The sequence below is a fragment of the Nyctereutes procyonoides genome, unplaced genomic scaffold, assembly GCF_905146905.1.
Source record: "Nyctereutes procyonoides isolate TBG_1078 unplaced genomic scaffold, NYPRO_anot_genome, whole genome shotgun sequence".
In the NCBI taxonomy this organism is placed as follows: Eukaryota; Metazoa; Chordata; class Mammalia; order Carnivora; family Canidae; genus Nyctereutes; species Nyctereutes procyonoides.
Window position 1 is genome coordinate 903847 of NW_026575051.1, and position 25079 is coordinate 928925.

The 25079-nt window shown below is 53.0% G+C and overlaps 3 protein-coding genes across 15 annotated transcripts; 1 reads left to right on the forward strand and 2 right to left on the reverse strand.

The window, feature by feature from the left end:
- Positions 1 to 1249: 1249 nt before the first annotated feature.
- CCHCR1 (coiled-coil alpha-helical rod protein 1) lies at positions 1250 to 14338 on the reverse strand. 12 transcript variants are annotated; one of them, XM_055330074.1, is made up of 19 exons: positions 14210 to 14338; positions 13126 to 13192; positions 12837 to 12966; positions 10821 to 11124; positions 8746 to 8909; positions 8507 to 8642; positions 8229 to 8339; positions 7893 to 8042; positions 7193 to 7303; positions 6979 to 7085; positions 4577 to 4689; positions 4370 to 4415; positions 4090 to 4226; positions 3788 to 3976; positions 3585 to 3686; positions 2883 to 3007; positions 2005 to 2139; positions 1731 to 1899; positions 1250 to 1478 (listed from the first exon to the last, which is right to left on the reverse strand). In XM_055330074.1, the coding sequence occupies exons 2-19, from the start codon at positions 13139 to 13141 to the stop codon at positions 1366 to 1368; spliced, it is 2358 nt and encodes a 785-aa protein (XP_055186049.1). In that variant the 5' UTR covers positions 13142 to 13192; positions 14210 to 14338; the 3' UTR covers positions 1250 to 1365. The 12 variants fall into 12 exon arrangements, 11 of the variants coding, with proteins under 11 accessions (XP_055186049.1, XP_055186046.1, XP_055186047.1 ...); XM_055330071.1 differs by having other exon boundaries at positions 12837 to 13047; XM_055330072.1 differs by having other exon boundaries at positions 12837 to 13047; positions 13126 to 13258; positions 14210 to 14261.
- TCF19 (transcription factor 19) lies at positions 11066 to 18431 on the forward strand. 2 transcript variants are annotated; one of them, XM_055330083.1, is made up of 4 exons: positions 11066 to 11144; positions 15160 to 15772; positions 16825 to 17380; positions 17663 to 18431. In XM_055330083.1, exons 2-4 carry the CDS (start codon positions 15535 to 15537, stop codon positions 17901 to 17903), a joined length of 1035 nt encoding a protein of 344 aa, XP_055186058.1. In that variant the 5' UTR covers positions 11066 to 11144; positions 15160 to 15534; the 3' UTR covers positions 17904 to 18431. The 2 variants fall into 2 exon arrangements, with proteins under 2 accessions (XP_055186058.1, XP_055186057.1); XM_055330082.1 differs by lacking the exon at positions 11066 to 11144 and adding an exon at positions 14423 to 14753.
- Positions 18432 to 20198: 1767 nt separating this feature from the next.
- Positions 20199 to 24925, reverse strand: POU5F1 (POU class 5 homeobox 1). The gene is made up of 5 exons (XM_055330084.1): positions 24521 to 24925; positions 21585 to 21705; positions 21132 to 21262; positions 20651 to 20809; positions 20199 to 20465 (listed from the first exon to the last, which is right to left on the reverse strand). Exons 1-5 carry the CDS (start codon positions 24923 to 24925, stop codon positions 20199 to 20201), a joined length of 1083 nt encoding a protein of 360 aa, XP_055186059.1.
- Positions 24926 to 25079: the final 154 nt, after the last annotated feature.

Sequence of the window (25079 nt, forward strand, 5' to 3'; positions counted from 1 at the left end):
TCCTGCTCACTGCCCCTCTGGCCACTGCCTGGTCCTCCCTGCCCTTTCCCCCCTCCCCTCAAACCCCCCCCCCATCTTGCAGACCTCAGTCCAGGTTTGTCTCCATCTCTTGGAGCCCTCAGGAAGGCTGCCCCTGGTCTGGAGGTCCAGTAAGCCTCTCGGAAGTAATGCCTCCCTAACTAACATCTCCCACCCTCCCCAGGCTGTTCCCCACCTGGTCTGCTCCCCCCTGGTGAGGACACCACTGTCCCTCTGTGGCTCACTTTGAAGCCTTCATTCTGCTCCTTCCCCCAACCCTGCCCCAAGCCCAGCCCAGGAGCCCATCTCTCCAGCCCTCCCCAGTTACCCTAACTGGTCTCCCCACCCCCTCTTCTTCCCTCCCCAACCCAAACCCCAACCTCCACAGCCAGCCTACCTATCTCTTAAGAATGTCAGCCTAGGGATCCCTGGGTGGCTCAGCGGTTTAGCGCCTGCCTTTGGCCCAGGGCATGATTCTGGGGTCAAGTCCCACATCCAGTTCCTTGCATGGAGCCTGCTTCTCCCCCTGCCTGTGTCTCTGCCTCTCTCTGTGTGTGTCTCTCAAACAAAATCTTTAAAAAAAGGAAGTCAGCCTAATCGTGTGGTTGCATCCCTGCTACAAGTACTCCAAGGGCTTTTTACTGACTTGGAATAAAACCAGCACCCCACCAGGTCCCCCTCCATGCTAGCCTGCCTTCTGCAGGACTCCAGCCAACGCTGCTGCTTGCTTCCCCACCTCAGGCAGGTCCTCCACACAGCCCCTCCTCAGGGAGGCAGCATTGCATCGGGCGGCCTCTCCCTGGTCAGGTTCTGTCACTTTGTATGTCTTTTCTCTTCCCAAGGATGCCTGTCTGTTCACTTAGGTACTTAGGTACCTGTCCATCTTCTGTCTCTACCACCGGGACAGCAGTGCCTCGGCAGCAGGGACCCACTCAGCAAGCCCACCACTATGGCCCCTGAGCGAGGACACTGCCTGGCTCTGAGCAAATGAGCGATGTTTTATATTCCTCACTCTGGGCAGTGATCTTCTTCCAGAAGTAAAGAGTTTTAAAACAAAAGTTGAGAAAAAGAAAACCTGGGGCTTGCCAGAAACTTCTCAAGCAGCCTGGGGAAGGGGTTTTGAGAAAGGCACTACCTAGAGAAAACAGCTGGGTGGGACCACCTCTCGCATTTTCCGGGTGGATGGAGATGGCTGCAGGGGAATTCCCTCTCAGTCCCAGAGAAAACATGGCACACTGTAATCTCCTTTATTGAGCCACAGCATTCAGACATCCTGGTGGCTGGTATCCACGAGGGCAGCTGGCCGGCCCCCCACCCTGAGCCCCCAGAGGCAGAGTCCCCAGCTGTTCAGCCACACACTGGAGCAGGACAGTTCGGGTTGCCTCCTTGAGAAACAGCTTCCTCTTTGGAAATGGCCTCACTCAGGCCCTGCAGATCATTGAGCAGGACAGAGAGGGATCCTGGGAAAGAAGACCCCAGGGATAGCAGCCGGACAGACAAGGCTGTTGCAGCTCCGGTTGCAGAGAACAGGGCTGTCATCAGATGGGAGGGTTATGAGGGAGGGTGTCCTCTGGCCCAAGGTGGGCATGGATGAGGGGCTGTGTGCCTCCAAAGGTCATGGAGAAAAATGCTCACCATTAAGAGCACCTGGAGGAGAGATTCCTTAAGTCCTGCGCATGCATCCATCCATCCCTTCCTACCTAGACCATTACCTTTTATGGACTCCCTGGTGGTGGGTGCTGCCAGAGGCACAGCTGCTGAAGACCCTGGGTCCCTGGGGCTGGACTCCACAGACTTTCCCTTATCCAGGAGGGAAGGAAGAACTGCCAATAGTCGCTGCTGCTTGTAACGGGAGAGGAGACCCTCCTGCTGCAAGGTGGCCTGGGAAGGAGAGGGTCAAATGCCACCTAGCCCGGCAGAGCCACCCCTCCCCAGTGAGGCCTCTACTCCCCAGGCAGCTCCAGGGCCCAGTCTCTGACCCCCTACCAGCATAAGGTTCTTGTCCCTCTCTAGCTCCTGCAGGCGCTGGGTGAGCCGCAGCCCCTCCTCCTTCCGGGCCTCATCTTGCAGGCGCCTGAGCTCCTGGTTCCTCTCCTTCTCCCAGGTGGCTTTGCGCTGCATCTGGCGCAGGGAGACCACTAGTGGAAGCCAGGGTACAGAAGGCACAGGTGTGGGGCAACCCAGAGGTAGTGTGGCACCATGAGAACAGCTGGAATTGTGGGCAGAACACTGGGGGGCTATGTCTTCTGCATGCTGGGCACAGTGGCTGATGCTCCACAACCCCATCCCTGAACCTTCCTGGACTCATTTAGGGGGAATCTGAATATGTACTGGATATTCAATTTGGTGCAATTAATGTCTTCTTAATGTGTGCCAATGACACTGAGGTTAGGGACGCCTGGGTGGCTCAGCTGTTGAGTGCCTGCCTTTGGCTCAGGGCATGATCCTGGGGTCCCAGGATCAAGTCCCACATTGGGTCCCTACAGGAAGCCTGCTTCTCCCTCTGCCTGTGTCTCTGCTTCTCTATGTCCCTCATAAATAAATAAAATCTTTTAAAAAGATCTTTAACAAAAAACAGAGGAATAGCTGTTGCATCTAGTTAGAGGAGGTACACAAGTGAGCACTGCGTGAGTCTTGTAATTTGGCTACGTATTTGAACTTTTCCCTACTATGACATTGGGGGGAAGCCTCTGGCTGGGTCAGTCGGTAGAGTACATGATTCTTGATCTTAGGTAAGTTTGAACCCCATGCTGGTTGTAAAGATTACTCAAAAACAAAATCTTTAAAAAAAAAAAGTTGGGAGACGGACACGTGCAGCACAGAACATCGTGTAAAGATGGAGACAGAATGACGTGCCAACAAACCAGGGATGCCACTGATCGCCAGCAACCATGAGAATGCAGGAGAGAATCATAAAACAGACTCTCAGAACCTCTAGTAGGCACCAACCCTGGCCAGCATCTTGACTTCAGACTTCTAGCTTCCAGTACTGTAAGAGAACAATTTTCTATTGCTTTAAGGCAAAAAAAAAAAAAAAAGGAAGAAAAAGAAAAAGAAAAAAGTTGGGGGTAATGGTTGGTGTGAGGTTGGGATGGCCGTGGCCTTGTGGAGGGGGGTGGCTAGGCAGGGCTCAGGGGGTACTAGGGCTGGCCACATGCTGGTGCTCCTATGTGTGCTGGCTGAAGGAGTGTGTTCACCGCCTCAGAATGTATTTGTGCCATTTCTTGGTAACTTCATTATTTGCATACTTCAAAAACAGCTTTAAGATCCTTGGGAAAAAAAATAAAAAAATAAAACAAAATAAAATAAAATAAAATAAAAAGATCCTTGGACACCTGGGTGACTCAGCAGTTGGGCAGCACCTGCCTTTGGCTCAGGGCGTGATCCCGGGATCCGGAATTGAGTCCCACATCAGGCTCCCAATGGGGAGCCTGCTTCTCTCTCTGCCTGTGTCTCTGCCTGTCTCTCATGAACAAATAAATAAATCTTAAAAAAACAAAACAAAAACCCTTATGTCGAACACTGCCTTCTCCCCGGACGACCACAGCCACCCAAGCAAATCTCACCTGCCTTGCCATGCTCCCTCCGAGCCTCATTCAGTCTCCTCTCTGTTTCTAAGAGCTGTTCCCGCAGCCTGGTTTCCACTTCAGCCACCTTCTCTTGCAGAGCTGGGGGAGGGGGGGGGGTGCAGGTGGGATGTGTCAGAGGAAGCTTTGCTTCTCCGTTCCCCACAGCCCTCCGTGGTAAACGGACTCCGTATCCTGCACACCTTGCCCATAGAGCTCCTGCTGCTGGGTCAGTTCCTGCCGGAGATTGGCAGCCTCCTCTGTGCTCTCCTGCTGGCCCTGGCGAGCGGCCTCCAGCTGCAGCCCCACACTAGCCAGGGACTCCTGGGTGCGCTGCAGCTCCTGCTCCAGCTGCTGGGTGACCTCACTCAGCTGCTGCCGCTCCGCCTCCCCTGGGAAGAGCTGGCACTCAAAGGTCTCTCTGTGGCCAGACCCCACTCCTCCCTCTCCAACACACCCAACTCTGGCCCCTGCTCCAGCTCTGTAACGCCAGGACCAAGCGTACCTTGTTCCCGGGCCCGGCCCACCTCCTGCTGGATGATGTGGGCACTCAGCTGCAGCTCTGCATCCAGGCGGTTCCGTTCTTCCCGCAGCTGCTCCAATTCAAGGCTCACGTGTGTGGCTGGCGGGGCTGGGGGGCAGCTGCAGCAGGGAAGGGAAACAGAGTCAGGGCCAGTCACCTAGCCTGATCCCTAAGCCCCCATCCCCTTCAGTCCTCACTGTCTGGGGTCCCAGCAGACACCACCTTAACCCCCTCCCATCCACCGCAGTGCCCCAGGCTTCACCTCTCCTGGCGCAGCTGAGCAAGGGCCAGTTTTCGAGCCATCAGGCCTGGGGGAGAAAAGGCAGAGAGCAACGGAGAGGAGCTTGAGGAGGGAAAGGGGAAGGGATGCATGGTCTGGTGACAAGAAGGCATGAGGTCGAATGTGGGAGGCGAGAGCTGGGGAAGGCAGGGGCAGGAATACAGCGTGTCTGGCAGTTGCCCTACCCACCCCGAATCGTGTGGACCCTGCGGACAGCATAGCTGACTCGGCTGCTGAGGCAGGGCAGCCGGGCTGCAGCCCCTTCCACTTCAGCCATGGTGCTCTGGAGCCAGGTCTGAAAGCTGGAGAAGGCACACATCACTGACCCTTCCACCCCACTCATCCCTTGAAGGACCTGATGTGACTCGTAGGAACAACTCCTTCTACCCTATACTGCTGAATATGCAGGGAACAGGCAGGGAAAACCATAGCAGGGAAAAGAGAAGCTGAGGCCGAGGGCTGGGGCACCAACTCTGTCCCGCCAGTCGCATCTGAGCCCCTCGGCCTCGGCCAATGAGGAAAGCCTGAGCGCTCACACCCTTTAGTGTCTGTTAGATAAAAATGATCCGGGATCCCTGGGTGGCGCAGCGGTTTGGCGCCTGCCTTTGGCCCAGGGCGCGATCCTGGAGACCCGGGATCAAATCCCACGTCAGGCTCCCGGTGCATGAAGCCTGCTTCTCCCTCTGCCTATGTCTCTGCATCTCTCTCTCTCTCTCTCTCTCTCTCTCTCTCTCTCTCTCTCTCTCTCTGTGACTATCATAAATAAAAAAAAAATAAAAATAAAAAATAAAAATAAAAATGATCCCATCGCTCCTAAGGACCACATGGCTTTGCTTGGTCCCAAAACCTACAGCAAGCTTCTCCTCTGGGTCCTATCAATCAGTATCTTTAATAAGAGCCCTGTGGTAAAAACAAGAATGAGCTTCATAGGGTCACATACCTCATCCCGACCCAGAGCCCATAACACACAGAGTTCAGTACACATCAGTACAAACAACTCTATGGGGGCTGACACCATAAAGATGGATCATCTCTAGCTCATTTGGACTTTTTTTGCCTGCAGTCCCTGGACATGTCTCCTGGTTTTGGAAACCTCCTGGCACTGTACCCCATGTGTGGGTGTATGAACTTAGGTACATTTTCCCTAAAGAACAAGGCACATAGTTTCCAAGAAGGCATCGCCTATGTATCTTTTATCTTTCCAAGCAACCTGCAGAGTTTATTTCTCATAACCTATGTTTTGGTCACTAATATGCATTACAGATCAAAGCTACCCTCACAATTCCCTGACACTAGTGAAGGCCAGACCCATGAGCATTATGGGCTGGCCGTGCCCCAAGCGGTACAGCAAAGGCTCACGAAAACTGAGCAGGGCCAAGGCAAGGGGAGAACTCTCCAGGAGAGTCCAAGTCTGTATTGACTGAAAAACACGTAGATGATAAAGGCTGATGATAAAGGTTATATCCCTTGCAGCACAGCAGAAACCCATTATTTAAAAACTTCCAACACCTCCTGTGGCTCTTATTAAAGCCATTTCCTGATGAAGTTTCCAGGCCATCTAGAGATAGACAAACAAACATGATTAACAATCTGAGTGTGGGTTGTTTTAAGCCTCACGAACTTTCTGGCAATCAGTCATTGGCAAGGACCATTTCAGTGATGTCCTGGTGCCAAAGTAAAGCCCTGTGCACAGTGCAACCTTCCCATTCTTCTGGGAACAGGAGGCATGCACGATGAGGTGAATCTGGGTGGTTCATTATAACTAGTCTAAGTCCATAAGAAGCGGAAATTTTTCATGATTATTTTAAAGTGAAATTAGTCCTCAAGGTACAAACCCAACAGAAAGTGATGGTGGACAAGGACCTATCCAGCCTCACAATTTTCTACACCAGTAATTCTTCTGTTATCCACCCAGAACAGCCTCGTGGTAACAGTAAACATTCAGAGTGCAGATGACAAGCAGGCACCGAGCCAGGAGGCCTATGGGGGCCCATCTCAGTATTCCCAAGTCCAAAGCTGACAAGGGGCTGTCACCAGCACAAAGAAGCATGCGCTCCGCCTTAGAGGCCCTCCTACAGGTTGTAAAACAGGAGTCGAGAAGGACACACCTAGGAAGTTGGTATGAGAGGCACTGGCTTGCAAATGATTAAGGAGGAAATTGGCATACATGTCACAGACTATCTAGTAAGCCAGGAGGCGTACAGCTTTAAAATAAATACATTAAACTTGGTGCCAACTAAACAGGGCGTGCCTGTAAAATTTTAAAAAAGATGGTGTATCCACACTCTGCATCCTCCAACAGCTCTGAAGGTGGAGAACCTCCCAGTGAGTGGCACTATAGGAGGAAGCACGGTTTCACCTCCAACCAAACATGCATGGTTGTAACAAGCGACCCTCCTGTGAATGTGGAGCAGGTTGCCCCAGGGAAAAACAAACACAGGGACTTTTACAGTAAAGGGCTGGGTACCTCTAGCCCTGCATCCTCCAATTGCCAGCTTTCCAGCCCCTCTTGCCTAAGCTCCTAAACTTCCGGCTACCCAGGAAACCAGGGAAGCAAAAATGCTACTCCGCCCACCCTCCATCCCATATACCTGCTGACAAAATTGGCCACAAGCCTCAGCTGCTCCTCGGCTGTGGCTGTGTGCTGCTGCCTCCGGCGCTGGGCCTCCTGAGCACGGCTCAGCTCTAGCTGCAGGGCCTGGGAAGGATGCAGTGAAGACAGCGGTCCCCTCCCCAGGGCTCGTGGGGGGCAGTGGTGAGAGGCACACCCGACCCCACCCAGCCTCGGCCTGGCTCAGCCACTACCTTGGCGCTCATCCGCTCCACCTCCACCTCTGCGGCTTTGTCCTGTAGGGAGCGCTGCAGGATGGCCTGCTCCTGGCTCTGGGCCACAGCTCCCTCCTGGAGCTCTGCCACCTGGGCAGGGTGGGGAGGAAGCAAGACGGGGCACAGCTAGGGCAGAAAGCTGGAGGGGGGCACTGGGAATGGAGGGGCTGGTGTCAAAGTCTCTGAAAGAACATCATGCAGGGAGACAAGCTTGGGTTCCTGAGATGGAGTCTGAGTCCAGGTTTCCTTCTAGAAGCATGTTCCACGTGCCCACACCTTGAGGAACCACACTGTGACATACCAACAAGGATGCACCACCTCAGCCCAGCCACCCATGCTTGGACTTTGTCACCTCCTTAGAAAAGCCATTCCTGACCATCCTACCTAAAGCACGCCCACCCTGGGGTCTCTTTCTGTCACACTTTTGCACTTTTCTTTAGTGCACACGATAATCACTTGACATCATCTGTCTGCTGGCCTGCTGTGTCTCTGCTGCCCAACGTAAGCTCCGTGCCAGCACTACTTGTGTTTGTTCAGGACTATGTTCCCGGTACACAGGGTAACTCTTCAAGAGATCTTTGGTGGGTAAGTACCATCCCTTGTGTAAGGAGCCAGGAGTTGGGGGGGGCGGGGGGACGAACAGGGAGAGAGAGTCAAGTGAGAGGGTGTGTCAAGTGACCTGTCCCTTCAGCTGTGCCACACATCCTCTGTGCTCCAGCTCTTGGGCCTTCAGCTGCACCATGAGGGCAAACACCTTCTCCCGCCAGCGCTTCAGCAGGGCCTGGCACTTCCTGCTGAACTCGGGCTCCAGGGAGTCTGCAGGCTGGACCTGCGTTGGAGGAAGGGCCAGAAGTGCACCCAGGCATTGTTTTTTTTTTTTTTTGTTTTCTTTGTCCCACCCAAGCCACAAGAGCCACAGCAAGAAGAGGGCTTCACTGAAGAGAAGGTCCCAGAAGGTTCTGGCAGCCCGGCAACTCTTCCCACCCTCGGGGAGTCGCTGGAGGCAAGGGCCTACCTTCCTGGTCAGCTCCTCCTCCTGCATGGCAAGAATGTGCATGAGGCTCTGCACACGCACCTGCAGCAGCTCCGCCGTGGTGTGCAGGCCATCCCGGTCCTCCCGCAAGTACTGCAGGAGGAAGTGCAAAGGAGGGAGCGGCTGCTCTGCAGACCCTTAAGCAGCAGCCTGATGCCACCCCTTGTCAGCACTGCTTTCAGGGGCCACCCGTCTCCCAGGATCTGATCCCTGAGCCTTCTCACCCCACCTCCAGCCCACACAGAGGTGCACTCTCTCACTTGCACTGTTTCTAGAAGCTCCTGTCGCTCCGATTCCCAGGTCTGGCTGTGGACCTCAGGAGGGACTTGCTCCCCCACATATCTCCTTAAATTCTCAACCAAGGTCACCTGTGCCTCTAAGTCTTCTTCGGTCTTGCTGAGGTTGGGATGGGAACCGAGCAGCCATCAGTGAGGCACCCTGGAGACTCGCCACATCCACCCACCTGCTGGATCCCATTTGCTGTCCACCCCCACTTTACCTCAGCTGCTTCTGTAGCAACTCGGCCTCCCTCTGGGCCACAGCCAGCTCCTTGGCTTCCCCTGCCCTCCTAGTTTCCAGACTATTCAGAGATTTCTCCAAGCCCTCAGCTTTGCTGGTCAAACTGGAAAGAGCCTCCTGGTGTGCCTGTGTCAAGGACAAGAGCTGTGGAGAGAAGAGAGGGCACAGAGGGGCCAGCTCATTCCCACTTCTGGACTTTCTGAATCCATTCCTGCTCAGACCCTGTCCTTGCAATCCCACCTTCCGTAACCTTAGAAAACAACATGGCAAAAATGGAGACAGCCCCTGGTGCCCCACTGTCCTCCGTCCACCTGCCATTCTGTCAGCGGTCCCTGCCAGGTCTCTCTCCACTAAATGTATCTTCACTTCTGTCTCCAACCTTAGCAAGCCGCCCTCCTCTCTGGCCTGCACAATACCAACAAACTCCTGACCAGTCTTCAGAAGCCTTCTGGGGCAGGGGCCGCATGCGTGGCTCAGTTGGTTAAGCGTCAGACTTTGACTCGGGTCATGATATTGGGGCTAAAGACAGGCCCTGTGCTCAGTGGGGAGTCTGCTTGTCCCGCTCTGTATTCCCCTCCCCCCATTCATTCTCTATCAAATAGATGAAAAATAATTTTTTAAGATTATTTATTTATTCACAAGACACACAGAGAGAGGCAGAGACACAGGCAGTGTCTATTTAAAAATTTTTCATCAGGGCACCTGGGTGGCTCCGCGGTTGAGCAGCTGCCTTTGGCTCAGGCCTTTGGCTCAGTCCCGGGATCAAGTCCCACATCAGGCTCCCTTGCAGGGAGCCTGCTTCTCCCTCTGCCTGTGTCTGCCTCTCTGTGTCTCTCATGAATAAATAAAATCTTAAAATAACAAAAACAGAGTTCACTGCTCTCAAGGTAAAGTATAAAATTCTGAACAGGCCCCAAGGACTCCCCGTGCGCACACCATCCAGGGCACCCCCCTCTTCTACACTCATACCCCTTGCCCCTCTGGCCTCCTTATGCCCCACAGGCTGCCAAGTGTCGCCAGCTCACCAGCCAACTCCTATTCAGCTCAAATGACAACTTATCAAGATGCATCTTTCATAAATCTAAAGGCCATTTGTATTTTTTTTTTAACTACCTCCTGTGTCCATTTTCTGGCTAGATTGCTACCTTTCCCTTATCAACTTCTAGGCACAGAGTATATGTTAGGGATATTAGCCTTTTTCACGATATGAACTGTAAATATTTTTTATCATCTGTTAATTTTACTTTATCATTTCTAATTTTAAAATTATAAAGCCAATGTATCCATCTTTCCTTTAATGACAGGATTTTAACTCATAAGTAGAAAAGCCTTCACCAATCTGTTATAAAGGAATTCACCAGGGGTACCAGATTGCCAGACTGGCTCAGTCAGTAGATAGAGCATGCAACTCCTGATCTCAGGGTCATTTTGGGTGTAGAGATTACTTAAAAAAAGAAAATCTTTAAAAAAAAAAAAAAAAAAGGAATTCACCCATGTTTTCTTCCAGTATCTTTATGGTTTCACTTCTTAACATGTCAACTGGTTAGGGTGGTCTCCCCTAACGCCCTTGTCCACATTAGGGCTTCCTGTCCTTCTCCTTCCTGGCATTTCTCCCAATTGCAATTAATTAATTAGGATTACATAAGGTGTTGAATGTGCAAGTCCCCCAGTCGGCTGTCAGCTCCACCCACAAGGACTCAGGCTGATTTGCCCACCCCAGAGTCCCCACACAGATCTCAGATGGCAAAAGGTAGCACTGAGAAATGCTTGCTGAATGAGTCCTCTCCTTTCCCCAGTCCACCTCAGGAGACGTCTCCCACCCTCCTCACCACCCCTACAATGCTCCCACATGAAGTGGGTATCCTGAGTGAAGCAGGAACACAAAGTACTTCCTACTGAACAAAGACCAAAACACCCAAATTCGTCTTTCACCTTCCCCAGACATCTTATTACTCCACTGGTCATAGGGACTTTTCTGTGAAACTTGCTCTTTGCTAGGAAGCTTCTGGCCAGTTCCTCCAGCAGGAACTGAACCCTTCTCACCCCCATATTCACCTGCTCCTGGTGCAGCCTCTTAATCTCCTCCAGTTCCCGCTGGCTCCCTTCTTCCAGGTTCTTTCGGACAACCTCAGCCCCAGCCAAGGCAGCACGCAGGCCCTCAGCCTCAGCCCGACCGGCCTTCTCCGCCCGTGCCAGAGCCTCCAGCTCCATGGCCTGGGCCTCCAGCTTCATCTTCTGCTGCAATGAGGTCTCCCGCAGGACTCGGACCTCCTCCTCAAGCCGCCGCAGCTCTTGCAGCTGCCGATAGATCAGCTCAGCCTGCTGGCTCAGGGCCTGTGACCCCTCTATCTCCACAGACCTTCAAAGAGGTTAGCACAGGTGAGACCTGTCTGGTGCTGGGAGGGTGGTGGAGGTCACAAAGAGAGAGAGGAGGAGGAGGAGATGGGGGGAGGGAGGATGAAGGTGGGCCAGGGGAATCTCTGCATTTGCATCATCACTGTCATTTATCATGACCGTCCTAAGCATATTAGGCTCACAGTGGCACTCACAGGACCTAAAGGCTACTTGAGTTCACGGAACATGATCTCTTTTGAGCTACATACAGGCAGATGCATCAAACATGCACATCATTAGGCCCCACATTCTGAAATAGGGATTGGAAGACACCTAGAGACTTCTGAATTCTGATTTAAGGGTAAGGAAAAGTTGGAGGAAGTTTCAGAGAAAGACAGGTCATCATGGCTTCTAGTATCAATACAGTGAGACCAGGCACTAATTAAAAGCATTTATTGAGTGTTAGATATCCTGTATCTATCCTGTATCCAGGAGTCAACAGCACATTAATAAGTTACATAGACCACTGGTGTCTTGTAAAGTTTAAAACCAACTTATGATAACATGGATCTTGACACACCTCCTCCACTGAGGCCCAGAACCACAGGATTTTTCTTTTAAAATGGTGGGGATCAAAAATAATAATAATAATAATAATAATAAAAATAAAATGGGGATCTACAGCCTAGATATATATATGTGTATATATATATATATATATATATATATATATTTTAAGATTTTATTTATTCATGAGAGACACGGAGAGACAGATGTAGAGACACAGGCAGAAGAAGCAGGCTCCATGCAGGGAGCCTGATGTGGGACTCGATCTTGGGACTCCAGGATCATGCCCTGAGCCAAAGGCAGACACCTGACCACTGAGCCACCCAGGCGTCCCTACAGCCTAGAGATATTAACTGGCCAAAGGACCCTAGTTGGTAGCCAAACTAGCATCAGAGTCTCTGTCTCCTGATACCCACTCTGGGGCTCCCCTTTTCATCATCATGCTCCTTTCTCTTGGACCGGGTCCAAGGCAGACCCATCTGCAGCCCCACTCTAGAGCAAAATGGCAGAATGACATTCCGTACATTTGAGAAGAGACACATGACGAAATATCAAGAGTAAGAATCACAATTTTTATAGAAAAAAAACATTGGCAAATAGCACGGTCAGCTCTAAAGGCAAGTCCTCCATCAGAATCCACGCTACCATAGTACAGCCTATACTCCTGGTTTGTACTTCTCTCACCCTATATGTTGCTCATTGCTATCAGCTGCTGGTCAATCTACCTCTTCCCTTAGGGCTTTTAAATCATTGCTATCAGGATCTCATTCATTTTCATTATCCCCATCTGTAGCATCGGAGCACATTGCCTTATCCTTTATCCTATTATAAGCTCCAGGAGTTGCTTATGCAAAAATGCACAAATTAGGGAACTAAGGGCTGAAACAGGGTAAGGAATCTATTTCAGTGAAAAAGGGTCACTGGTTGGGATCCCTGGGTGGCGCAGCGGTTTGGCGCCTGCCTTTGGCCCAGGGCGTGATCCTGGAGACCCGGGATCGAATCCCACGTCGGGCTCCCGGTGCATGGAGCCTGCTTCTCCCTCTGCCTGTGTCTCTGCCTCTCTCTCTCTCTGTAGCTATCATAAATTAAAAAAAAAAAAAAAAAGAAAGAAAAAAAGAAAAAGGGTCACTGGCAAGCAAGCCCAAGAAAAGAGAAACAATGAATCCCTACCTGCCTCTCCGCCCTGGCTCCTGCCCATTGCCAGAAATATCCTGTTCCCACGTGATCACTTGAGGTCTCTGGTTGTCTGGCCGCCTCTCTGAGACATCTTGATGGGCTGAGGTTTGGACCAGGGGAATGTCTGAAACCCAGGTGGGAGCCATTCTTGGTACAGTTGGAAGGTGAGCTTGGAAGTGGGATGGGGGAATCAACCCAGTGGAACCTGAGGAATCACAAGGACACAGATGGTCGGTTTTCTAAGGAAAGGCAATCACCAGTCCCCTTGCCTGGGCCCACTGACCTGAAGGTTGAAACATCTCCACATTATCTGAAGTCTCTAGATTCTGTGTCCAGCCATCTATGTTTCCCTGGACAATAGGAGAAACAAGGACACCCCAGTTCAATTTTCAGGCCACCTTCCAAAGAGAAAGCCCCTACGATAACAAAGTCATAATCCTTTAGTAACTTCTCAAGAGAAGTAGGAAATACCCGAAGATCACTCGCTTGACCCAACCTCGTTCCTAATAGAAGAACTATGGCAATAACCATGAGATGGAGGTAATTAAGGCAGGCTGAGAGGAAGCTCTTAGACTTTACTCCTACTTTTAGAATTCTGGGAAGCCTTTACCCTCTTCTTTAAGTTTCTACGGCCTCTGCCTTTCCTTGTCGGAGGTGAGAAAGGAGGTACGCAGTGCAGGGACTGTGAGCCCAATCTCCAGAGTTTTCTCCATGGCTCAGCAAGGCCTTCTGGAAGCCCATCCAGACACCACCAAGCCATGACTCCTGGGTCCTTCCCTATTAAAGCACTGGCCCAAGGCCTGGGCCCAGATGAATGTGGCCACATGTAGGGCAGGACACCTCCCCCAGGTCCCCTGGGAACAGGCACCCGAGAGCCCTTGGCAGAAAAAACAATTTCCTGACATCTCATCCAGAGCCTTCCGGCCGCTGTCCTCAGTTTCTCTCTTCCATGCCCTCAGCTGCCATTCCTGCCGCCCACCGTCCTCTCTCCAGGGTCCAGAACACGAGAGGTCTTTTCAAGGTCTCCCTGCCCTCCCACCACAACGCACCTAGTCTCCCCTACCTGGGATTCCTATCACCCTCCCTACAGCCTCCTCTGCTTCTTCCTGAATCACTCTAGTCCCTCACTGCCGTATCCCGTCCCAACTGCACGCCCGCGGGCTCCCAGCTCTTTCCACTCCCGCGTCTCCCCCGATACCCGAGCCTTCCCCCTGCTGGACCCGGGGCTCTAAGGCCGTTGGGACCACTTCATCTGCTCCTTCCCCTGGTCCCTGTGCCCCTCTTCCCCTATGGACCCCTGAACCCACCCCCGAACCCCCGTCGGCCCCTCCCCGCCCCCCAACCGACTCTTCCCGAATGCCCCTTACCGAGCGCGAGGCCCTCCGCCCTCCGCCTCCAGCCACCACCCCCGGCCCTCGCCCCGGGCGCGGCCACCGCGCCTGCGCAGAGCGGGCGGCTCGGCGGGCCGCCGGGGGAGGGGGGAGGGGGGAGGGGGGAGGGGGAGAGCACGCAGGCGCAGTGGGGTCTAAAGCCCCAGGCCCGAGGGCGTGGGGGACGTCTCCGCGCGCCGGCGGCCCCTCCCAACTCCGGGAACCCGGGAAAACAGGAGAACTAATCAGGAGAGGCGGAAGGCGGGAAATCGGAGCTCCCCAGAGCGCCGGCCAATGGAGCGGCGGGGGGCAGCGGAACCGGCCAACCAGGAGGGCCGGGTGGCGGCTCGTCGCTCGGGCTCGGGCCGGGATCTCGGAAGGCGGCCCAGGCGCTGCCCGCGCCCCGAGGCCACGCCCCCGCGCCCCGGCCTCCCCGCTGTCAAACGGCGGTCGCGCGCGGGCTCGGCTGCAGCCGGAGGGGTCCCCGCCGCCGCACACGCGGGCGCTGCCTGCGGGGGACAGCACGAGGAGCCTGCACGCGGTAGGTGGGGCACCGGACAGGGCAGGGGAGGGAAGCCTGGGTTGGCCCTGACTGACCCCGGGAGCCCCTTCCCCTTTGCGCCGCGCCGGGAGAAGCCGGGAGGCCAGGGCTTGGCTTCGCTTTGCTGGAGAACCTAGGGACCGTTTGCACTGCCTGTTGGGGGACAGTGGGTTCGCCTCCCGCTGGGGTTGAAGGGAACTGGTTGTGAGAGGGAGTGGCCTGAAGGACCAGGCGGCGCGGGCGAGCAGGACGGCTACTCGATTTGGATAAGCAAGTCTGATAGGAAGCTTCTTTTCTACAAATTGCAGAGGTGACAGGGTAGTATGGTACAGAGCAGGAATCCCATACACCCATCTACAGACCGCATTTCCCTGGGAGGCGCCTAATGTGTTGTTGCCTTGCACAGATTGAGTCTCCTGAATACCTGGGGCAGCCTGAGGATCCGGCTCAACCAAAGTGCCACAGGACGTGTTCCTCTTTGCGCTGCACTGGGACCTTTCCTGAATTCTTCGGTTGCAAAGCTGCTTGACAGTTTTGTTTGTATCCCGTGCCTAGGCGCCCTGCACTCTGAATTTGCACTACTCAGGCCTGGGTTCTCCTCTGAGTTTTACCACTGATCCCTGGTACAAATTCAAGCCTGTGCTCAAAGTTGAAAAAAAGCACAAAGCAGCTCAAATTTGCGTCAGACAGAAAGTGAACTTAGGCCAGCGTGCATGGCTCAGGTGTGGGAGAGGTGATAGACTCCTGAAGTGGAAGAGGTGGTGCAGAGAGGGCACCACCCATGCTGCCCTGCTTCCAGCTCCTGCGCATAGGAGGAGGCAGGGGTGGTGATCTCTACACCTTCCACCCCCCTAACGGGGCTGGCTGCACTTATCGCTTGGGCTGTAGGGCCGACCTGTGTGATGTGGCCCTGCAGCCCCAGAGGGAGCCTGGCCTCATCTCTGGAGTCCATGCGGAGCTGCACGCTGAGCGCCGGGGTGATGACTGGAGGGTCAGCCTGGAGGACCATAGCAGCCAAGGTGAGCAGCCTTGCACCTGGGCAATTGCAGTTCTGGGCTGGAATGATCAAAGGGCTTCACAGGGACCCTGCCTGCCTCCCAAACGCCCTATCAGATTGGATGGACAGTTGTCTTGACCTGCATCTTCCCACTCAAGGTGTGCAGTGTCAGAAGCTCTCTGTGGGACTGGCCCCCAATGGTCGCTGCCTAGCTGGAAGCATTTAAACAGGGGCTGGGAGGTAGATGCAGGGCCTGCCATCATCAGGGAAGCATCATAATAGGGATGATCTGGGGTCTTGGGAGCCAAACTCAGATGACTCAGTTTCCAAATTTGTTGAGGCACCTGGTTTTTGTCTGAAGACGGTTATATGTTGGATTATGTTTTAATGATCAGGGCATAGGTCTTGCTCCTTGACTGGCAGGCATTTGTAGTCAACCTCAGAAGGCCTGGGAGAAGGCCTGGGCTTTGCTGCTGTCCCTTCACGTCTCTGGGTCTCGAGTTCCTCATAGGTATAATGTAAGGCTTTGTAAGGTCGGTTTCAGATGTGTTGTGGAGATTAGGTTAACATGGGAGCCAACATTCATTTAGTGCTTACTGTGGGCACCAGGTACTGTTCTAAGCACATCGAATGTCAGTGAACACTAATATAGTCCCCATTTTACAGAAAATAAACGTTAAGCATAGCTTAATTTTCAGGTGACATAGCTGGTAAGATAGAGCCAAGATCTCAACCCAGACAGTCCATGGTATGCCATTAACTGTTTTTGTGTTAGAGCTGGGTGAGAAATATGTCTGAGGATGGCACCTCAGCAGAGTGAGGGAAGGAGTCCATTCCTTCCATATGCCTTGTGGGACGGCATAAAAAATAAACTTGTTCTCAACTCACTAGGAGCTTAATATCTGGCGTCACCTGTTGAGGGACTTCAGGTGTTGAGAAGTTGATGACAAGGGTCATGTTCTCCTCCCTCATGTTCCCCAGAAAAGCAAAGGAGGCCAGATTTCTCCTCTCCTGACTCTGGTCATTTCTGTTTTTGTCATTCTCTGTATCTGTCTGGTGCCCTGCCATCAACAGGGACTCTGGTCAATAATGTCCGACTCCCAAGGGGTCACAGACTGGAGTTGAATGATGGAGACCTTGTGACTTTTGGCCCTGAAGGGCCCCCAGGAACCAGCCCTTCAGAGTTCTACTTCATGTTTCAGCAAGTCCGAGTCAAACCTCAAGATTTTGCGGCCATTACCATCCCGAGGTCTAGTGGTGAAGAGGGAACTGGGACTGGCTTCCAGCCTATGCTGCCCCCGCAAGGGGCCCCAAAGCGCCCCCTCAGCACCCTTTCCCCTTCCCCGAAAGCCACGTTGATCCTCAATTCCATCGGTAGTCTCAGCAAGCTCAGACCCCTTCCCCTCACCTTTTCCCGGAGTGGGGGTGGGCCACAGAACCTGCCTGTTCCCACTCCTCCTAGGGAGGTGGGGAGTACCCCTTCTGACCCACCCCCAAGAAATCGGAGGAAATCAGCTCACCGAGTGTTGGCAGAGCTGGATGATGAGGGAGAGATTCCTGAGGCCCCCCCAGTCTTTATGGAGCCCAGAAAGAAACTCCGTGTAGAGACAACCCCACAGACACCTGCTGGGTAAGTGGAGAGAACTTTCTCAATTTTAATTCCTTTTTTATTCTTTTTTAGTGCCCTGGGCTGGGAGGTGGCCCTCTGCTCTGGGGATAGGAATGGGGATGGGAATAGGAGGTGGACAGAGGTGGAACAGATGTTGGACTGGGAAGACCTGGGTTAGCTCTACTGTTGAGGTTCACCATTGGTCCAGTGAGTCTATCTAGGTTCCCTCTAGGATTACCCTGGGGAAAGTTCTAGGCTTCTACAGGTTTCTAGTGACCCTGATTTTTGTGTCACTTTCTTCAGCAATCGACATGGATGCCCTTGGAAGCACCCAGTGAGCACTCCCAGGGCTCCACCTGCAGCTGGGGGCGAGGAGCCCTGTGCAGCCACTTGTTGCTACCTACCCCAAGAAGAAACAGTTGCCTGGGTTCAGTGTGACGGTTGTGATGTCTGGTTCCATGTGGCCTGTGTTGGCTTCAGCATCCAGGCTGCCAGGGAGGCTGACTTCCGGTGCCCAGGGTGTCATGTAGGCATCCAGACTTAAGGCCCACCACCAGGGTACCAGAGGACAGGGAGCCAGCACCTCCAGGCCAGGGGTAGACAGTGGAGCACCGATGGATCCTAAGAAATGCTCCCATCTTCCCTTGCCTCCCTGGGAGGGAATGACTACAGGGGATCGTGCCCATTACTATGGACACTGATTCAAGGCCGGAAGCAGGCCCTCATGGGCACGGTGACAGAAGAGATGGTTTCCTGCCAAAGATATTGTTGCCTCCGGAAGTTGCAAGCTGGAAATTCCATTACAAGCTGTAGGTAGGTCCTTGTCGTCGGAGGCACTAGAGTGTCTGGTCAGAGCACCCGTCAATTGCAGAGGCCATGCCTGGGCAGACTTGGAACAAACAAGCGCTTAATGTTCTTGGATGGCATCACTAAGGCATACTGGGAAAACCCAAGACATGACCTCAAAGCTTTTACATTGTGGGTAAACCACTGACACAGACCATGATCTTGAACTGGCTTTTCAGAGCTTTGCTTCTATTTCCAAATAAATAAGCAGCTTCATTCAATCCTAGACATTTATTCTTTTTCCAGGTCTGACACTCCTGGCTTTCCAGTTCTTGAAAGAATGGTATGGTCTGGAAAACTAATGGACTCTTAGGGGAAGAGATGAGCAAAGCACAGAGAAATGTGAACCTGCTCACTTGAAATAGAATGGGCTGGAGGTGGGAGAATGGAGAAGAGGTACCTAAGGTTCCTATTTTATTTCATTTTTTTAAGATTTTATTTATTCATGAGAGACACAGAGATGAGAAAGAGAGGCAGAGATACAGGTGGAATGGGCTGGAGGTGGGAGACTGGAGAAGAGGTACCTAAGATTCCTATTTTAAAGGAAAAACAGGGCAGCCCTGGTGGCTCAGCAGGCTTATTAGCACTGCCTCCAGCCCAGGGCGTGATCCCGGAGATCCGGGATCGAGTCCCACATCAGGCTCCCTGCATGGAGCCTGCTTCTCCCTCTGCCTGTGTCTCTGCCTCTCTCTCTCTCTCTCTGTCTCTATGAATAAATAAATAAAATGTTTAAAAAATAATAAGAAAAAGAAAAACAGATCCACTGTCTTAAAGTAGATGAAATTTGGTCAAGTTCTTGAGGATGGTGGAACCTTTACAAATTTCACCCCTACTATTATAGAAGAGAGAAAACCTGGTACACCAGGTAGAGCAGATACTGACTTTATTCAGCATGAATGAGCCTAACCCATGTACAGTTAGCCAAGCCAACATATTGTCAATGATATAGCTCTTACTAGGAAAGCTTTATGTTGACCTATTGGCAATCTTTGTCCATTTCCTTGTATCCCTACTTAAACCAGCCCAAGTTTTGGTTGTTTTTTTCCCACATCAAGAAAACAGCTCCAGGCAAGAGCCCCAATTAAGTAATGGCAGAGCCAGGACAACAACATGGGGGTTTGAGGAGTTGCTCATGAGCAGACTAGGCCAAAACCTCAAGTGGAAACCAAATGGACTTTGGTATTAACAAAGCATACAGCAAAACAAAGATGGAGTTTCTAGTTGGGGCAATAGCAGAAAAAAAAGTATCTAAAGATCATTCCTTAGTATAAAAGCACTAAGAACACTTCCAGAGTAGAGAGAGGAAAGCAAAAAGCCAGGTCCTAATAGTCAATGAGCTATAAAAATAAGGCGTGCCAGGGATGCCTGGGTGGCTCAGTCAGGTGAGTGCTTGACTCTTGATATCAGCTCAGGTTGTGATCTCAAGGTCCTGGGATGGAGTCCCAGGAGTCTCCAGGCTGCTTCTCTCCTGTCCACCCCCATCCCCACTCTCTCTAAAATAAAGTAAAAGTAAGGCATTCCACTCAGATTTCCCCAGGCTCTGAAGAACTAGTTCACTTATAGGGGCACTCTCCAAGTAAGTGGGTTCCAATACCGGCTCTCCCTCAGACACCCTGTGGCTAAGCAGTTTGAATTTTTCAGGTGGGATCTAAGAGCTATTTATATCTAACTATTGGGTATCCCCAACCCCTCTTCAGTAACCACAGGAGGACAAACCAAAGACAAAAGTATCTACTTACTGTGTCCCAGGCTTCTTTATTTAAGAAAGTGATGAGTGATGTGGGGATTAAAAACAAGAGCATCCTTGAACTTCAACTTTCCTCCAACCAGCCACCCCCCTCCCCGAAACTCCCTGCCTCCACACCCTTTGTGTTCCCAGATCCTTTCTTAGTGAATGAAGAACTTAATCCCAAAGCCCTGGTACAAACCCCAGGTTCTCCTTCCCTAGTGCTCCCTCTTCCTCTGGCCCCCATTCCTGGGAAGGGCCAGCACCTCAATTTGAATGCATGGGAGAGCCCAGAGTGGTGACAGACACAGAAGGAAAGCCTTCACCCTCAGGGAGAGGGACTGAGGAGTAGAGCGTAGTGAAGTGAGGGCCCCCATAGCCTGGGGTACCAAAATGGGGCCCTGGCGCCAGAGGAAAGGATACTGGTGCCCCTGAGAAAGGGGACCCAGCAGCCTCAAAATCCTCTCGTTGCGAATAGTCACTGCTTGATCGTTTGCCCTTCTGCCGACGATTGCAGAACCACACTCGGACCACCTGGGATGGAAGACACAAGGTACAGTGACACTTAATCCGAAGCTCAGGGAAATGGGGCTGGCTTTGCTTAGTAATTTGGCCCAAAGCCAACAGGTCTAGAGCGGTTGGAGGGCAAGAGGCAGAGCTAGGGACAGGGAGGTGGTGACGGGGGAGGAGACTGGAGGACACAGGGACAAGGCACTCACATCCTTCTCAAGGCCGAGCTGCTGGGCAATGTGGCTGATCTGCTGCAGGGTGGGCTTCGGGCACTGCAGGAACATGTTCTCCAGGTTGCCTCTCACTCGGTTCTCAATACTTGTTCGCTTTCTCTTTCGGGCCTGCACAAGGGTCTCTGCTTTGCATATCTGGGGAGATAGGGAGTGAGTGGCAAGAGAGGAGAAAATGGAATGGCAGGCTTTGGATCTCTTGAGCACCATGAGGGTAGTGACTCCAGAGCTCATTGCTAAGGGTCGGGTCACCAGCAACAGATGGTATGAAATAGAATCCTGGAAGTGTGGGTCTAGACAGGCGGTTCTGGACCCCTTTCCCAACAGAACCAAGGAATTCTATTCCATCCCACTGAGGATTACTGCCCCCAAGAAGGAGAGTGACAAACCAGGGACAGAAGCATTGAAAACTGGGCTAAGAGACTCGGGCAGTTCCCTGGGCCTCCCTCCCCACCCTCACCTCCTGTAGATTTTCATTGTTGTCAGCTTCCTCCACCCACTTCTGCAGCAGGGGCCGGAGCTTACACATATTCTTGAAACTGAGCTGCAGAGCCTCAAAACGGCAGATGGTAGTTTGGCTGAACACCTTCCCTGGGGAGGCCAGTTGAAAAAAACACAAGGTGAGGCAGGAAGGCAGGAGGCAGTAACTTCCTGACCCCAAGACCCAGGGCCTCCCCATCTTTTCCTTCCCAAGACCCCACACCAGGGTTCTACTTCTTCCCACAAGGAACTCAAGGTCCAGGTATTTTTTTTACCCTCCCTCTCTGCCCTATTTCATGTGTGGAGGTAAAGCCTGCCCCTGCCCCCCTGCCCTTGCTCCCCTGGTGGGAAGAAAAGCCCAAGCTCAGGCATGTTCTTCTAGAGATGTGTTCCCTGTGTACTGTGAGTCAGGACAATACTGAGGGAGACCCACCAAAGAGAACCCCCAGGGTGAGCCCCACATCCGCCTGAGTATATCCTAGGGTGATCCTCTTCTGCTTCAGGAGCTTGGCAAATTGCTCCAGGTCTTTCTGCAGGGCTTTGATGTCTTGGGACTGCATCCAAAAAAGGCAGAGGATACATAAGAACACAAATGTGTAACTTGTCCGTCCCCCTTCCCACCTGGACCCCAAGAAACTGACTGTGGCCTCAAGGAATGGTCCATGGAGTATCTGCACCCAGATTATCCACCAAAAATCTAGTTATGACCTATCTACAAACGTCATTCACCCCAGAAGAAAACGCATCCAGTCCACACAGAGCTCCATGCATGCACAGACGGAAAGGCAGGCCCTGGCCTCCATGAGAGCAAACACCCATCCAGTTATGAAGGGAGCTGCTGCCTGTGAGCCCACTAATACAAAAGATTTTATGAGTATGACCCCAACTTGAGGCGGTTTTGAAACTAGACAAAGTAAAGGGCACCATGTCTCTAATGGTCATTTCAATATAGTCTCCCCCAGTGTGCTTCCAGAGTAGGACAGGGCATGCATAGACACAAACACACAACAAAATGTATTTCTGAAAAGGTGTGAATTAAATGATAGGTAGACAGCTGGTGCTCATTTTTAAAATCAAACTATTCCTTATTTTTACTCTATCTTTTTGCAACATACAGGCATTCTCCTTGATGAATTCAACAGATTTAGTGCTCTTTCTGTAAACCAGTGGCTACACAACTGGACAGAAAGCCCTGGCCTCAAGGGGCTTCCATTCTAATATGGAGAGACAAGTAATTATCCAGTATGTTACTAGGTTAGAAGCACTATGGGAAAAGGTACAGCAGGGTAGATTATGGGCACGGGGACAATTTTAAATAAAAGAAAGTGATGCTCGAGCAACCCCATGCGGTGAGTGGTGCTGGGTGAAAGGCTGAGGGCTGGGAAGGGATGAGGAGAGGAGCTCACGAAATCCAAGGGGGAGTAGGGTAGATTCTGTGTGGATACTGTGGTGCGTGAAACGGGGAGCTGCTGAATGGATGTGGAGTAAATGATCTGATTTTGAAATGTTCACTCCAGTTGACATGTTGCCATCAGACTAAGGAGGCAACTTCAGTAAACACCCCCCTGCCTCCCGCATCCCACCCCATCTCACCCCCCCCATAGACGGGGGCTGGGACTAGGGCGGTAGTGATTGCTTCAGGGTGTATTTCCAAGGCAAAGATAGCTTAGTTTCCAAAAGATGGGATGTAGAATGTGAAAGGAATGAGGACGACCGGTTGGGGCCTTGAACCACTGGGTGTTAGATAGGGTGGAGCAGTTCATGTTGCCATCCCAGCAGGAGACAGAAAATGTGGTTGGCATGTGAGCTTGAAGGTAGATGAGAGGAAGCTAAGGTAGACAGAGCAGAAGGTGATGGACAGGCACTCCAATGAGGGCAGGTGGCCAAAGGGACCAGAAGAGCGGCTAAAACCTCTGTGCCGTCCCGGAGGCTTTGAGAAGTATTCCGAGGGTGATCAATCCCATCAAGCTCAAAGAGGCCAACTTCGGCTCAGTTCATGCTTCAGACCTCTAAATGTCTTCCGCTCCCCATCATGGCTAGGTGATGGGGAGCGGAGTAGGTCCAAATCCTACTTTGGGGATTTGAAATACAGTAACCTCGGCTCAGATCCTAGCTTCATCTTTTAGTAGTTAGGACCCGTGAAACAGGCTAATAATGCCTCCCCGGGAGATTTTGTGCCCGTTAATGAGGTAATGATGTAGGTAGGCACTGAGCACACAGCCAGGCACTTAGGAAATGGACCACAATTGGCATCCATTATCATTCAAGGCCCAGTCACCTCCTACAAAGTCTAGGACTCCGCAGGCTGAAGCACTCGCACCTCCTTCTGGGAGGTCTAAAGGCTTAGTACTTGATCTCTAATTGCTTACACTGGTCTCTTTGGAGGGCTGGAAGCTACATCCTTAAGAGTCCTTGGCAGGGGGACGCCTGGGTGGCTCAGTGGTTGAGCGTCTGCCTTTGGCTCAGATTGTGATCCCGGGGTCCTGGGATCACAATCTCCCCGTAGGGAGCCTGCCTCTCCCTCTGCCTAGGTCTCTGCCTCTATGTCTTTCATAAATAAATAAATAAATAAATAAATAAATAAAACCTTCTAAAAAAGGAAAAATCCTTGGCCAGGGCTGGACACAGAAGTCTTTCAGGCCCTCAGCAGACCCTACGTTTGGGGAATGGCCTGGCTTCAGTTTTTGTCTCATTTACAACTTACGGAATTAAGGCCGATATCAGTTAAAGTTCTCTACGAGGGGGTGCTGCGGGTGCACTTGCGTAATGGTGACTCACTGGCCCCAAGGCAGAGGTCAAGGAAGGCAAGCCCTAAACTTGACGGCAGGTAAACCCAGCCCCACGCTTCCACACACAGCCCAAACAGGAGCTTCTGGCAGAAATCAGTCACACCCTACCCTTGCAGGAACAATAACCCTAGGATAAGCACTGTTTTTACCCTCAGGCCGTGCTTAACCCGAAGGCCAAGGTCCTGAGTCCCGAGTCCTGTAGGGATCAAATTTTCAAGTAAGGTGGGAAGAGGGTCTCAAACCCCGAGCTGGGTCTGGTACTGGGCTGGTCATCAGAGTGATGCCACCCCAGTCAGGCCAGGCCTGGAAGTGGGAAGGGGCTACTAGACGCGGGGGGTGGGGGGGGGTGGGGGTGGGCAAGGCCAGCCTGGGGCAGCTTCCGACTCCCGGGGCTGCCCCGGCCCTCACCTGCCCCGCGCTCTGCCTTGTGGCTTCTCAGGGCGCACACCCCTCTCTGCCCGGGTGGCCGCCCCAGCCTGGTCCCCTGTCGGGCTCCGGGCCTAGGAGCCCTAGGCCACCGCCTCCGCCTCCCGTGGTCGCCCCCCAACCCGGCGCCCCAGCGCGGCTGCAGCTCACTCGCCTCCTCGGGGTTTTGCTCCAGCTTCTCCTTGTCCGGCTTCACGGCCCCGGGCGGGGCGGCGCAGGGCTCGGGGGAGGCCCCCTCGGAGCTGCCCTCCAGGCCGGCTCCCCGCTCGCCCTCCGGCTGGGAGGTGTCCAGGCCGCCTTGGGGCAGCAGCCCCACTCCCACCTGAGGCCCACAGTACGCCATCCCCCCGCAGAACTCGTAGGGCGGGGGGCACGGGGGGAGCCCCCACACCTCGGCGCCGGGTCCGACCCCCGGCCCGAGGGCGGGCCCGCCTGGAGGCCCCGGGAAGCTCAGCCAGGTCCGAGGGTCACCCCAGCCGGGATCCGGCCCTCCCGGCCCGTCGCCTCCACCGCCCGGCGGGGGCGAGAAGGCCAAGTCGGAAGCCAGGTGTCCCGCCATGGGGAACAGAGGCGCCCCAAGCCGGGGGCCTGGAAAAATGAGGGCTCTCCTAAGGGCTGCTCAACACCTCTCTCCCTCCCCAATCCCACCCACTAGCCTTGACCTCTGGCCCCGCCCCCTGGAAGGGTGGAGGACCAGGGCGGTAGGGGTGGGA

Excerpts from the sequence above, each read along its gene's own strand:
- TCF19 (XM_055330083.1), top strand. The coding sequence starts at position 15,535 with ATGCTGCCCTGCTTCCAGCTCCTGCGCATAGGAGGAGGCAGGGGTGGT. Across the intron at positions 15,773-16,824 it reads GGAGGACCATAGCAGCCAAG|GGACTCTGGTCAATAATGTC; the intron begins GTGAGCAGCCTT and ends TGCCATCAACAG. Across the intron at positions 17,381-17,662 it reads ACCCCACAGACACCTGCTGG|CAATCGACATGGATGCCCTT; the intron begins GTAAGTGGAGAG and ends CACTTTCTTCAG.
- POU5F1 (XM_055330084.1), bottom strand. The coding sequence starts at position 24,925 with ATGGCGGGACACCTGGCTTCCGACTTGGCCTTCTCGCCCCCGCCGGGC. Across the intron at positions 21,706-24,520 it reads TGGAGCAAAACCCCGAGGAG|TCCCAAGACATCAAAGCCCT; the intron begins GCGAGTGAGCTG and ends TTTTGGATGCAG. Across the intron at positions 20,466-20,650 it reads AGCTCGGCCTTGAGAAGGAT|GTGGTCCGAGTGTGGTTCTG; the intron begins GTGAGTGCCTTG and ends CTTCCATCCCAG.
- CCHCR1 (XM_055330065.1), bottom strand. The coding sequence starts at position 13,752 with ATGAGATGTCAGGAAATTGTTTTTTCTGCCAAGGGCTCTCGGGTGCCT. Across the intron at positions 1,900-2,004 it reads GGGACAAGAACCTTATGCTG|GCCACCTTGCAGCAGGAGGG; the intron begins GTAGGGGGTCAG and ends TCTCCTTCCCAG. Across the intron at positions 1,479-1,730 it reads CACCAGGGAGTCCATAAAAG|GATCCCTCTCTGTCCTGCTC; the intron begins GTAATGGTCTAG and ends CTTCTTTCCCAG.